The sequence below is a fragment of the Salmo salar genome, chromosome ssa21, assembly GCF_905237065.1.
Source record: "Salmo salar chromosome ssa21, Ssal_v3.1, whole genome shotgun sequence".
Taxonomy (NCBI): domain Eukaryota; kingdom Metazoa; phylum Chordata; class Actinopteri; order Salmoniformes; family Salmonidae; genus Salmo; species Salmo salar.
The window spans coordinates 57,781,651-57,795,165 of NC_059462.1; the positions used below are offsets into that span (position 1 = coordinate 57,781,651).

At 43.9% G+C, this 13,515-nt stretch overlaps 1 protein-coding gene across 1 annotated transcript in view; it reads left to right on the top strand.

The window, feature by feature from the left end:
• Nucleotides 1-1,116: 1,116 nt before the first annotated feature.
• glb1l (galactosidase, beta 1-like) overlaps nt 1,117-13,515 on the top strand; it is a 53,228-nt gene continuing 40,829 nt past the window's right edge. The window contains exons 1-2 of the mRNA XM_045704937.1: nt 1,117-1,314; nt 5,689-5,858. Of these exons, the coding sequence (XP_045560893.1) occupies nt 1,252-1,314; nt 5,689-5,858 (233 nt within the window). The 5' untranslated portion in view covers nt 1,117-1,251. The remainder of the gene's footprint in view (nt 1,315-5,688; nt 5,859-13,515) is intronic.

Here is a 13,515-nt window from a genome sequence, read left to right on the forward strand (position 1 = left end):
CTATCTATCTAAAAGATGCAATATGTCACTTTTTGGGCGACCTCCACCAAATTCACATAGAAATGTGTGTTGTAGATCTGTCCTTCTCATTGAAAGCAAGTCTAAGAAGCGGTAGATCTGTTCTATGTTTGCAATTTCTATGCTCCCCGTTCTTCGTTTTTGGTCTTTTGTACACCAGCTTCAAACTGTTGAAGAAAAAAAAAATATGTATGGTTATGGGAAAATATATTTCACAGAGGTTTAGATGGTACAATGATTCTCTACACTATACATGTTTGTTTTGTCACAAACTGAAATTAGGTGAATGATTACAATTTTAGCAACCAGGAAATTGTGGAGAGGTTTTCTGCATGGTGCATCTTTAACTACATTTTACATTTACGTCATTTAGCAGACGCTCTTATCCAGAGCGACTTACAAATTGGTGCATTCACCTTATGATATCCAGTGGAACAACCACTTTACAATAGTACATCTATAGCAAATAACTAATTCACATCTTTAAAACAGATATGTAATATAATCAGGATGGAGCCTCATATCTGGATTAAAAAAAAAAATCAGGCCTTGTACATGTGTCCTCAAGCCTAAGGAAAGTCCTTTCATACCCAGAACATAAAGCATGTTGATTTGATGCAGGGCCATAGTCTCTCTGGGCCATAATACTGTTCCTGAACAGGCTGTTTTGTTCACAGGCCATGTTAACCACAATAGTGATTGTTACCTTTACCCTGATTCTCACTTTACACAAGAGTCTCTGTCCTGTTAGCCTTGACAACAGCATCAGATGGGATGTGAGGTAGAGTCACTGTGTTAGAGTTAGGGAGAATAGGAGCAATCTCTCAAATGTAATAAAGTGAGACTATAGAGCTTAAACAATAGTGTATAACAAACGTAGGGCATTATTATTATATAAGTTACTGTTAAATCAATGTATGAAAAATATCTGTGAAATGTAATTATATACAAAACATTTTTTTTTTAAAATCCTAATCCATCTGAATTTGAATGAATATTTTCATCGTAAAGTGAGTAGGAAGAATGATTTATAACGTGGTAAAGCATGTAACCGGGGCAGGAGACGGGTCGGACTTTAGGACCCAGCAGAGAGGTAAAGCAGTGTGAACATCACATGACAGTGATTTTGGGAGCGGGGACGACTCATGTTGTCTGCTTCTCTGCTGATAAAGCAAGTAGGCTAAACCAGGCAAATGGCAAGTTTAGATTGGATTTAAATCCACACAGGAAACCATGGATACGAAGACTGTTTTCTCTCTAATCTACTTTGCCTGTTTAGCCGTGAATAGAACTGTGGTAAGTTTGATTCTGTATCTATTATTTCCTATTAAATACGACTTCCCCTGTCTGTCTACCAGGTGAATTTACCAGCTGACTCTGGATCAGACCGATCGCCGCTCATATTTGCAACTTGTTTATTTTCCTTTACGGTATAATATAGTAAATACATACATTATATTGACATGATATTGTTATTATCAAGTATAAAGTTACATGGATAAAATCGGACCTCTGAAATGAAAATGGATAGCTCTCCGTTCAGAAAATTATATTTAAACTAAACCCTCTAACGCTTGAAAAGAAAAAGTGACGCTCCACTAAACCCGTAATAATAATAATAATAATAATTTAAACAAAGTGGATAACTTCCTACCATTTACCATCACTTCTTCGGATAGACCTGAGACTTAAATATGCAGTTGTAGAAAGTGTTCTTCGTCCTGTATGCATTATGTCAATGCAGATGGTTTTGGGTTCACAGACCACCGTGGACAAGAGTAAGGGGTGGAAAGATCTCATTTATAGTAAAAACATTGCATGAATAGATCATCTTATTTGCATGTCAGAGAAAAAAAAATGCCTTTTAGAAATATTTCATGCAATTCTACGTTATTTTACATTTTACATAAAGCACCATTCTGCACTAACTGTCATTTTTATTCAGACAATTGGAACAACACAAATAAATAGGGATAATATTTTTATTTATTTATTTTATTTCACCTTTATTTAACCAGGTAGGCAAGTTGAGAACAAGTTCTCATTTACAATTGCGACCTGACCAAGATTTTAAAACTATTTAAAAATATATACAAAAATAAGACTCATAAATATCAAAAAGAAGTAACAGACTAATGGAAACAAATGTGTGTTGATTTGGCACTCGAGCATCAATACATTACCCATCACCCCCAACACTGTCAACCAAGAGTCCAGACTGGTTTTAGATTATTCTGAACCATTTCACACAAACCAGAAACTATATATTCAAAGTATTATGAATGAATGAATGAATTAATTAATTTATATTTCACCTTTATTTAACCAGGTAGGCTAGTTGAGAACAGGTTCTCATTTACAACTGAGACCTGGCCAAGATAAAGCAAAGCAGTGCGACACAAACAACAACACAGAGTTACACATGGAGTAAAACAAACATACAGTCAATAACACAATAGAAAAATGTATATACAGTGTGTGTAAGTGGAGTAAGATTAGGGAGGTAAGGCAATAAATAGGTCATAGAGGAGAAATAATTACAATTTAGCATTAACACTGGAGTGATAGATGTGCAGATGATGATGTGCAAGTAGAGATACTGGAGTGAAAAAAAAGTAAATAAAAACAATATGGGGATGAGGTTGGTAGATTGGATGGGCTGTTTACAGGTGCAGCGATCAGTGAGCTGCTCTGACAGCTGGTGCTTAAAGTTAGAGAGGGAGATATGAGTCTCCAGCTTCAGTGATTTTTGCAATTCATTCCAGTCATTGGCAGCAGAGAACTGGAAGGAAAGGCGGCCAAAGGAGGAATTGGCTTTGGGGGTGACCAGTGAGATATACCTGCTGGAGCGCGTGCTACGGGTGGGTGTTGTTATGGTGACCAGTGAGCTGAGATAAGGGGGGACTCGCTGACGCTCCCAGCGGGTAAAACACTGGTGTCTGGGCTTGATGTTCCCAGCAGGTAATAATACACTGGTGTCTGGGCTTGATGCTCCCAGCGGGTAATAATACACTGGTGTCTGGGCTTGATGCTCCCAGCAGGTAATAATACACTGGTGTCTGGGCTTGATGTTCCCGGCAGGTAATACACTGGTGTCTGGGCTTGATGCTCCCAGCAGGTAATAATACACTGGTGTCTGGGCTTGATGTTCCCAGCAGGTAATAATACACTGGTGTCTGGGCTTGATGTTCCCAGCAGGTAATAATACACTGGTGTCTGGGCTTGATGCTCCCAGCAGGTAATAATACACTGGTGTCTGGGCTTGATGTTCCCAGCAGGTAATACACTGGTGTCTGGGCTTGATGCTCCCAGCAGGTAATAATACACTGGTGTCTGGGCTTGATGTTCCCAGCAGGTAATAATACACTGGTGTCTGGGCTTGATGTTCCCAGCAGGTAATAATACACTGGTGTCTGGGCTTGATGTTCCCAGCGGGTAATAATACACTGGTGTCTGGGCTTGATGCTCCCAGCAGGTAATAATACACTGGTGTCTGGGCTTGATGTTCCCAGCAGGTAATAATACACTGGTGTCTGGGCTTGATGCTCCCAGCAGGTAATAATACACTGGTGTCTGGGCTTGATGCTCCCAGCAGGTAATAATACACTGGTGTCTGGGCTTGATGTTCCCGGCAGGTAATAATACACTGGTGTCTGGGCTTGATGTTCCCAGCAGGTAATAATACACTGGTGTCTGGGCTTGATGTTCCCAGCAGGTAATAATACACTGGTGTCTGGGCTTGATGTTCCCGGCAGGTAATAATACACTGGTGTCTGGGCTTGATGTTCCCAGCAGGTAATACACTGGTGTCTGGGCTTGAGCGGGTAATAATACACTGGTGTCTGGGCTTGATGTTCCCAGCGGGTAATACACTGGTGTCTGGGCTTGATGTTCCCAGCAGGTAATACACTGGTGTCTGGGATTGATGTTCCCAGCAGGTAATAATACACTGGTGTCTGGGCTTGATGTTCCCGGCAGGTAATACACTGGTGTCTGGGCTTGATGCTCCCAGCAGGTAATAATACACTGGTGTCTGGGCTTGATGTTCCCAGCAGGTAATAATACACTGGTGTCTGGGCTTGATGTTCCCGGCAGGTAATAATACACTGGTGTCTGGGCTTGATGTTCCCAGCAGGTAATACACTGGTGTCTGGGCTTGAGCGGGTAATAATACACTGGTGTCTGGGCTTGATGTTCCCAGCGGGTAATAATACACTGGTGTCTGGGATTGATGTTCCCGGCAGGTAATAATACACTGGTGTCTGGGCTTGATGTTCCCAGCAGGTAATAATACACTGGTGTCTGGGCTTGATGCTCCCAGCAGGTAATAATACACTGGTGTCTGGGCTTGATGTTCCCAGCAGGTAATAATACACTGGTGTCTGGGCTTGACGCTCCCAGCAGGTAATACACTGGTGTCTGGGCTTGATGTTCCCAGCAGGTAATAATACACTGGTGTCTGGGCTTGATGTTCCCAGCGGGTAATACACTGGTGTCTGGGCTTGATGTTCCCAGCAGGTAATAATACACTGGTGTCTGGGCTTGATGCTCCCAGCAGGTAATAATACACTGGTGTCTGGGCTTGATGCTCCCGGCAGGTAATAATACACTGGTGTCTGGGCTTGATGCTCCCAGCGGGTAAAACACTGGTGTCCCTCTAAATAAAACATTCTCCATTCAGGCTGCAAAGGCTTCAATTTCCTCCTTAACTCGATTTAATGACGGAAAAGGAGGGGAAAAAAAACCCTGGGGAAAATATGCGACACCATTTTCAGCCATAATGACTAGGAATGTAACTTCTTGATGTTGTGCTCTGTGTTCAGCCAGGGGTACACAACAGACTGCTGCAAGCTGATTGGCTGAACCCGATACGCAACTTCCTGGACTACCATTCCGAGGCATTAGCAACTCTAACATGTTGGTGGAAAATGAAGCTGAGCTTGACCAATATGTTTTTTTTTTATGAAAGTGTAACGTCTTGTCTGTAGTGTGGCGGAAAGAAGCGCAGGAAGCAGCGAACACTGTGTGGTAATTTTAATGGAACCACCCGTACAAAATAAAAGGTCTCCCAACAACAGGGAAAAATACAATGGACAAACACAGTCGAACAAACGCAGTCGACACACAGAAAAACAATCCCGCACAATAGGGTGCGGGCCAGCTGAACTAAATAGTCCTCTTAATTGCCTAACTCAGGGCAGGTGAGAAAACATAAAAAAAAAGGGAAAAAACAAAAAGGGAATCGGTGGCAGCTAATAGGCCGGTGACGACGACCGCCGAGCGCCACCCGAGCAGGAGGGGGCGCCACCGTCGGTAGGAATCGTGACAGAAAGTCAAAATGTAATTCTCCCCCCCAAAAAAAAGTTCCGAGATCCAAAAGACACTGCAAAGTAGGAATGATCCGGATACCCAGGCTTTGATAGGAACATATTATTGTCATGACAAATCAGTAGACATGCAGGTCTAACAGCTTTCTGACAGAGGTCCTGGCTTTCTCACAGCTTTCCATATATTATTACTGATATCAAATATAACTTGAAATGTTCTAATGCCAGAACCTTGATAAGACGAGCATATTGTTCATAAAACTATATATATATTATATATATATTATATATATATATATATATATATATATATAATGACTTCTGTCTGTCTTTTTTCTTACAGGTTTCCGGGGCCCGTTCCTTCTCCGTAGACTACAAGAACGACTGTTTCCAGAAAGACGGGAAACCTTTCCAGTATGTCTCTGGTAGTATTCACTACTCGCGTATCCCTCATTACTACTGGAAAGACAGACTGCTCAAGATGTACATGGCTGGACTCAACGCCGTACAGATGTAAGTTCAACAGGAGACGTGATGGGGGGGGGGGAGAGAGAGAGAGGAGATTATTGTTATATAATTAAATGTATCGCTTGATGATTTCCCCAATACAACAGTAGTAGTAGTAGTAGTGTTGTACCTGTATCCATGGTTACCCAATACAACAGTAGTAGTAGTGTTGTAGCTGTATCCATGGTTACCCAATACAACAGTAGTAGTAGTGTTGTACCTGTATCCATGGTTACCCAATACAACAGTAGTAGTAGTAGTGTTGTACCTGATGAGGTCAGTGGTCTGAGCGTCTTGACGAGGTCACTGGTCTGAGCGTCTTGACGAGGTCACTGGTCTGAGCGTCTTGACGAGGTCAGTGGTCTGCGCGTCTTGACGAGGTCAGTGGTCTGAGCGTCTTGACGAGGTCAGTGGTCTGAGCGTCTTGACGAGGTCACTGGTCTGAGCGTCTTGACGAGGTCAGTGGTCTGCGCGTCTTGACGAGGTCAGTGGTCTGAGCGTCTTGACAAGGTCAGTGGTCTGAGCGTCTTGACGAGGTCAGAAGAAGCACATTAAGGTCCTGGAGTGGCCTAGCCAGTCTCCAGACCTTAATCCCATAGAAAATCTGTGGAGGGAGCTGAAGGTTCGAGTTGCCAAACGTCAGCCTCGAAACCTTAATGACTTGGAGAAGATCTGCAAAGAGGAGTGGGACAAAATCACTCCTGAGATGTGTGCAAACCTGGTGGCCAACTACAAGAAACGTCTGACCTCTGTGATTGCCAACAAGGGTTTTGCCACCAAGTACTAAGTCATGTTTTGCAGAGGGGTCAAATACTTATTTCCCTCATTAAAATGCAAATCAATTTATAACATTTTTGACATGCGTTTTTCTGGATTTTTTGTTGTTGTTATTCTGTCTCACTGTTCAAATAAACCTACCATTAAAATTATAGACTGATCATACCTTTGTCAGTGGGCAAACATACAAAATCAGCAGGGGATCAAATACTTTTTTCCCTCACTGTACCAGTATTCTTAACCTACCAGTAGTCTTCACCTACCAGTAGTCTTCACCTACCAGTAACCTCAGTAGTCTTCACCTACCAGTAGTCTTCCCCTACCAGTAGTCTCAGTAGTCTTCCCCTACCAGTAGTCTCAGTAGTCTTCACCTACCAGTATCAAATCAAATCAAATTTATTTTTATATAGCCCTTCGTACATCAGCTGATATTCTCAAAGTGCTGTACAGAAACCCAGCCTAAAACCCCAAACAGCAAGCAAAGCATGTGAAAGAAGCACGGTGGCTAGGAAAAACTCCCTAGGAAAAACTCCCTAGAAAGGCCAAAAACCTAGGAAGAAACCTAGAGAGGAACCAGGCTATGAGGGGTGGCCAGTCCTCTTCTGGCTGTGCAGGGTGGATATTATAACAGAACATGGTCAAAATGTTAAAATGTTAAAATGTTCATAAATGACCAGCATGGTCAAATAATAATAATCATAGTAGTTGTCGAGGGTGCAACAAGCACGTCCGGTGAACAGGTCAGGGTTCCATAGCCGCAGGCAGAACAGTTGAAACTGGAGCAGCAGCACGGCCAGGTGGACTGGGGACAGCAAGGAGGCGTCATACCAGGTAGTCCTGAGGCATGGTCCTAGGGCTCAGGTCCTCCGAGAGAAAGACAGAAAGAGAGAAAGAGAGAATTAGAGAGAGCATATTTAAATACACACAGGACACCGGATAAGACAAGAGAAATACTCCAGATGTAACAGACTGACCCTAGCCCCCGACACATAAACTACTGCAGCATAAATACTGGAGGCTGAGACAGGAGGGATCAGAAGACACTGTGGCCCCATCCGATGATACCCCAGACAGGGCCAAACAGGCAGGATATAACCCCACCCACTTTGCCAAAGCACAGCCCCCACACCACTAGAGGGATGTCTCCAACCACCAACTTACCGTCCTAAGACAAGGCCGAGTATAGCCCACAACGATCTCCGCCATGGCACAACCCAAGGGGGGGGGGCCAACCCAGACAGGAAGACCACGTCAGTGACTCAACCCACTCAAGTGACGCACCCCTCCCATGGACGGCATGGAAGAACACCAGTAGGCCAGTGACTCAGCCTCTGTAAAAGGGTTAGAGGCAGAGAATCCCAGTGGAAAGAGGGGAACCGGCAAGGCAGAGACAGCAAGGGCGGTTCGTTGCTCCAGCCTTTCCGTTCACCTTCACACTCCTGGGCCAGACTATACTTAATCATAGGACCTACTGAAGAGATAAGTCTTCAGTAAAGACTTAAAGGTTGAGACTGAGTCTGCGTCTCTCACATTGGTAGGCAGACCATTCCATAAAAATGGAGCTCTATAGGAGAAAGCCCTACCTCCAGCCGTTTGCTTAGAAATTCTAGGGACAATTAGGAGGCCTGCGTCTTGTGACCGTAGCGTACGTGTAGGTATGTACGGCAGGACCAAATCGGAAAGATAGGTAGGAGCAAGCCCATGTAATGCTTTGTAGGTTAGCAGTAAAACCTTGAAATCAGCCCTTGCCTTAACAGGAAGCCAGTGTAGGGAGGCTAACACTGGAGTAATATGATCAAATTTTTTGGTTCTAGTCAGGATTCTAGCAGCCGTATTTAGCACTAACTGAAGTTTATTTAGTGCTTTATCCGGGTAGCCGGAAAGTAGAGCATTGCAGTAGTCCAGCCTAGAAGTAACAAAAGCATGGATTAATTTTTCTGCGTCATTTTTGGACAGAAAATTTCTGATTTTTGCAATGTTACGTAGATGGAAAAAAAGCTGTCCTTGAAACAGTCTTGATATGTTCTTCAAAAGAGAGATCAGGGTCCAGAGTAACGCCGAGGTCCTTCACAGTTTTATTTGAGACGACTGTACAACCATCCAGATTAATTGTCAGATTCAACAGAAGATCTCTTTGTTTCTTGGGACCTAGAACAAGCATCTCTGTTTTGTCCGAGTTTAAAAGTAGAAAGTTTGCAGCCATCCACTTCTTTATGTCTGAAACACAGGCTTCTAGCGAGGGCAATTTTGGGGCTTCACCATGTTTCATTGAAATGTACAGCTGTGTGTCGTCTGCATAGCAGTGAAATTTAACATTATGTTTTCGAATGACATCCCCAAGAGGTAAAATATATAGTGAAAACAATAGTAGGCCTTAGCCCCATTCAGAGACAAACTAAGTAACCTGAAATGGGTTTCCAATCTCTCCAAAAGAATGTGGTGATCGATGGTATCAAAAGCGGCACTAAGATCTAGGAGCACGAGGACAGATGCAGAGCCTCGGTCTGACGTCATTAAAAGGTCATTTACCACCTTCACAAGTGCAGTCTCAGTGCTATGATGGGGTCTAAAACCAGACTGAAGCGTTTCGTATACATTGTTTGTCTTCAGGAAGGCAGTCAGTTGCTGTGCAACAGCTTTTTCTAAAATTTTGGAGAGGAATGGAAGATTCGATATAGGCCGATAGTTTTTTATAATTTCTGGATCAAGATTCGGCTTTTTCAAGAGAGGCTTTATTACTGCCACTTTTAGTGAGCTTGGTACACATCCGGTGGATAGAGAGCCGTTTATTATGTTCAACATAGGAGGGCCAAGCACAGGAAGCAGCTCTTTCAGTAGTTTAGTTGGAATAGGGTCCAGTATGCAGCTTGAGGGTTTGGAGGCCATGATTATTTTCATCATTGCGTCAAGAGATATAGTACTAAAACACTTTAGTATCTCCCTTGATCCTAGGTCCTGGCAGAGTTGTGCAGACTCAGGACAATGGAGCTTTGGAGGAATACCCAGATTTAAAGAGGAGTCTGTAATTTGCTTTCTAATGATCATGATCTTTTCCTCAAAGAAGTTCATAAATTTATTACTGCTGAAGTGAAAGCCATCCTCCATTTGCGAAGGCTGCTTTTTAGTTAGCTTTGCGACAGTATCAAAAAGAAATTTCGGATTGTTCTTATTTTCCTCAGTTAAGTTGGAAAAATAGGATGATCGAGCAGCAGTAAGGGCTCTTCGATACTGCACGGTACTGTCTTTCCAAGCTAGTCGGAAGACTTCCAGTTTGGTGTGGCGCCATTTCCGTTCCAATTTTCTGGAAGCTTGCTTCAGAGCTCGTGTATTTTCTGTATACCAGGGAGCTAGTTTCTTATGACAGATGTTTTTAGTTTTTAGGGGTGCAACTGCATCTAGGGTATTGCGCAAGGTTAAATTGAGTTCCTCGGTTAGGTGGTTAACTGATTTTTGTCCTCTGACGTCCTTGGGTAGGCAGAGGCAGTCTGGAAGGGCATCAAGGAATCTTTGGGTTGTCTGAGAATTTATAGCACGACTTTTAATGCTCCTTGGTTGGGGTCTGAGCAGATTATTTGTTGCAATTGCAAACGTAATAAAATGGTGGTCCGATAGTCCAGGATTATGAGGAAAAACATTTAGATCCACAACATTTATTCCATGGGACAAAACTAGGTCCAGAGTATGACTGTGGCAGTGAGTAGGTCCAGAGACATGTTGGACAAAACCCACTGAGTCGATGATGGCTCCGAAAGCCTTTTGGAGTGGGTCTGTGGACTTTTCCATGTGAATGTTAAAGTCACCAAAAATTAGAATATTATCTGCTATGACTACAAGATCCGATAGGAATTCAGGGAACTCAGTGAGGAACACTGCATATGGCCCAGGAGGCCTATAAACAGTAGCTATAAAAAGTGAGTGAGTAGGCTGCATAGATTTCATGACTAGAAGCTCAAAAGACGAAAACGTCATTGTTGTTTTTTTTTTGTAAATTGAAATTTGCTATCGTAAATGTTAGCAACACCTCCGCCTTTGCCGGATGCACGGGGGTATGGTCACTAATGTAACCTGGGGGTGAGGCCTCATTTAACACAGTAAATTCATCAGGCTTAAGCCATGTTTCAGTCAGGCCAATCACATCAAGATTATTATCAGTGATTAGTTCATTGACTATAACTGCCTTGGAAGTGAGGGATCTAACATTAAGTAACCCAATTTTGAGATGTGAGGTATCACAATCTCTTTCAATAATGGCAGGAATGGAGGAGGTCTTTATACTAGTGAGATTGCTAAAGCGAACACCGCCATTTTTAATTTTGCCCAACCTAGATCGAGGCACAGACACGGTCTCAATGGGGAAAGCTGAGCTGACTACACTGACTGTGCTAGTGGCAGACTCCACTAAGCTGGCAGGCTGGCTAACAGCCTGCTGCCTGGCCTGCACCCTATTTCATTGTGGAGCTAGAGGAGTTAGAGCCCTGTCTATGTTCGTAGATAAGATGAGAGCACCCCTCCAGCTAGGATGGAGTCCGTCACTCCTCAACAGGCCAGGCTTGGTCCTGTTTGTGGGTGAGTCCCAGAAAGAGGGCCAATTATCTACAAATTCTATCTTTTGGGAGGGGCAGAAAACAGTTTTCAACCAGCGATTGAGTTGTGAGACTCTGCTGTAGAGCTCATCACTCCCCCTAACTGGGAGGGGGCCAGAGACAATTAATCGATGCCGACACATCTTTCTAGCTGATTTACACGCTGAAGCTATGTTGCGCTTGGTGACCTCTGACTGTTTCATCCTAACATCGTTGGTGCCGACGTGGATAACAATATCTCTATACTCTCTACACTCGCCAGTTTTAGCTTTAGCCAGCACCGTCTTTAGATTAGCCTTAACGTCGGTAGCCCTGCCCCCTGGTAAACAGTGTATGATCGCTGGATGATTAGTTTTAAGTCTAATACTGCGGGTAATGGAGTCGCCAATGACTAGGGTTTTCAATTTGTCAGAGCTAATGGTGGGAGCCGTCGGCGTCTCAGACCCCGCAACGGGAGGAGTAGAGACCAGAGAAGTCTCGGCCTCCGACTCCGACTCGCTTAATGGGGAGAACCGGTTGAAAGTTTCTGTCGGCTGAATAAGCGACACCGGTTGAGCATTCCTACAGCGTTTCCCTCCAGAAGCCATGAGAAAGATGTCCGGCTGCGGGGACCGTGCGAGGGGGTTTATACTAACGTTACTATCTGTACTTACTGGTGGCACAGACGCTGTTTCATCCTTTCCTACACTGAAATTACCCTTGCCTAACGATCGCGTCTGAAGCTGGGCTTGCAGCACAGCTATCCTTGCCGTAAGGCGATCGTTCTCCTGTATATTATAAGTACAACGACTGCAATTAGAAGGCATCATGTTAATGTTACTTAGCTTCGGCTGTTTGAAGTCCTGACGAACCATGTCCAGATAAAACCTCCGGGGTGAAAAAGTTGAATGAAAAAAAGTTGAGTGAGGGAAAAAGTAAAAATATACGGTAATGAAAAAGTAAAAAACCGTCAGGTATCAAAGTAAGATCGGCAACAAAAACGCACAGCAGCGTAAACAAGTCTGCAAGTTGTGACCGGAAACAGGAAACAGTACACACACAGTAGTCTCAGTAGTCTGCCCCTACCAGTAGTCTTCACCTACCAGTACTCTCAGTAGTCTTCATCTACCAGTAGTCTTCACCTACCAGTAACCTTCACCTACCAGTAGTCTCCACCTACCAGTAGTCTTCACCTACCAATAGTCACAGTAGTCTTCACCTACCAGTAGTCTCCACCTACCAGTAGTCTTCACCTACCAATAGTCACAGTAGTCTCCACCTACCAGTAGCCTTCACCTACCAATAGTCACAGTACTCTTCACCTACCAGTAGTCTTCACCTACCAATAGTCACAGTAGTCTTCACCTACCAGTAGTCTTCACCTACCAGTAGTCTTCACCTACCAGTAGTCTTCACCTACCAGTAGTCTTCACCTACCAGTAGTCTTCACCTACCAGTAGTCTCAGTAATCTTTACCTACCAGTACTTTTTCGCACATTTATTAAAAATAAACTGAAATCACATTTACATTACATAAGTATTCAGACCCTTTACTCAATCAAATCAAATGTATTTATAAAGCCCTTTTTACATCAGCCGATGTCACAAAGTGCTGTACAGAAACCCAGCCTAAAACCCCCAAACAGCAAGCAATGCAGACGTAGAAGCACGGTGGCTAGGAAAAACTCCCTAGAAAGGCCAGCACCTAGGAAGAAACCTAGAGAGGAACCAGGCTCTGAGGGTTGGCCAGTCCTCTTCTGGCTGTGCCGGGTGGAGATTATAACAGAACATGGCCAAGATGTTCAAATGTTCATAAATGACCAGCAGGGTCAAATAATAATAATCACAGTAGTTGTAGAGGGTGCAACAGGTCAGCACCTCAGGAGTAAATGTCAGTTGGCTTTTCATAGCCGATCATTCAGAGTTTAGAGACAGCAGGTGCGGTAGAGAGAGAGTCGAAAACAGCAGGTCTGGGACAGGTAGAACGTCCGGTGAACAGGTCAGGGTTCCATAGCCGCAGGCAGAACAGTTGAAACTGGAGCAGAAGCACGGCCAGGTGGACTGGGGTGGACTGGGGACAGCAAGGAGTCATCAGGCCAGGTAGTCCTGAGGCATGGTCAAAGCACAGCCCCCAAACCACTAGAGGGATATCTTCAAACCACCAACTTACTATCCTGAGACAAGGCCGAGTATAGCCCACGAAGATCTCACCCATGGCACGAACCCGAGGGGGACGCCAACCCGGACAAGAAGATCACATCAGTGACTCAACCCACTCAAGTGACTCTCACCTTCTAGGGACGGCACTACTTTGTTGAAGCATC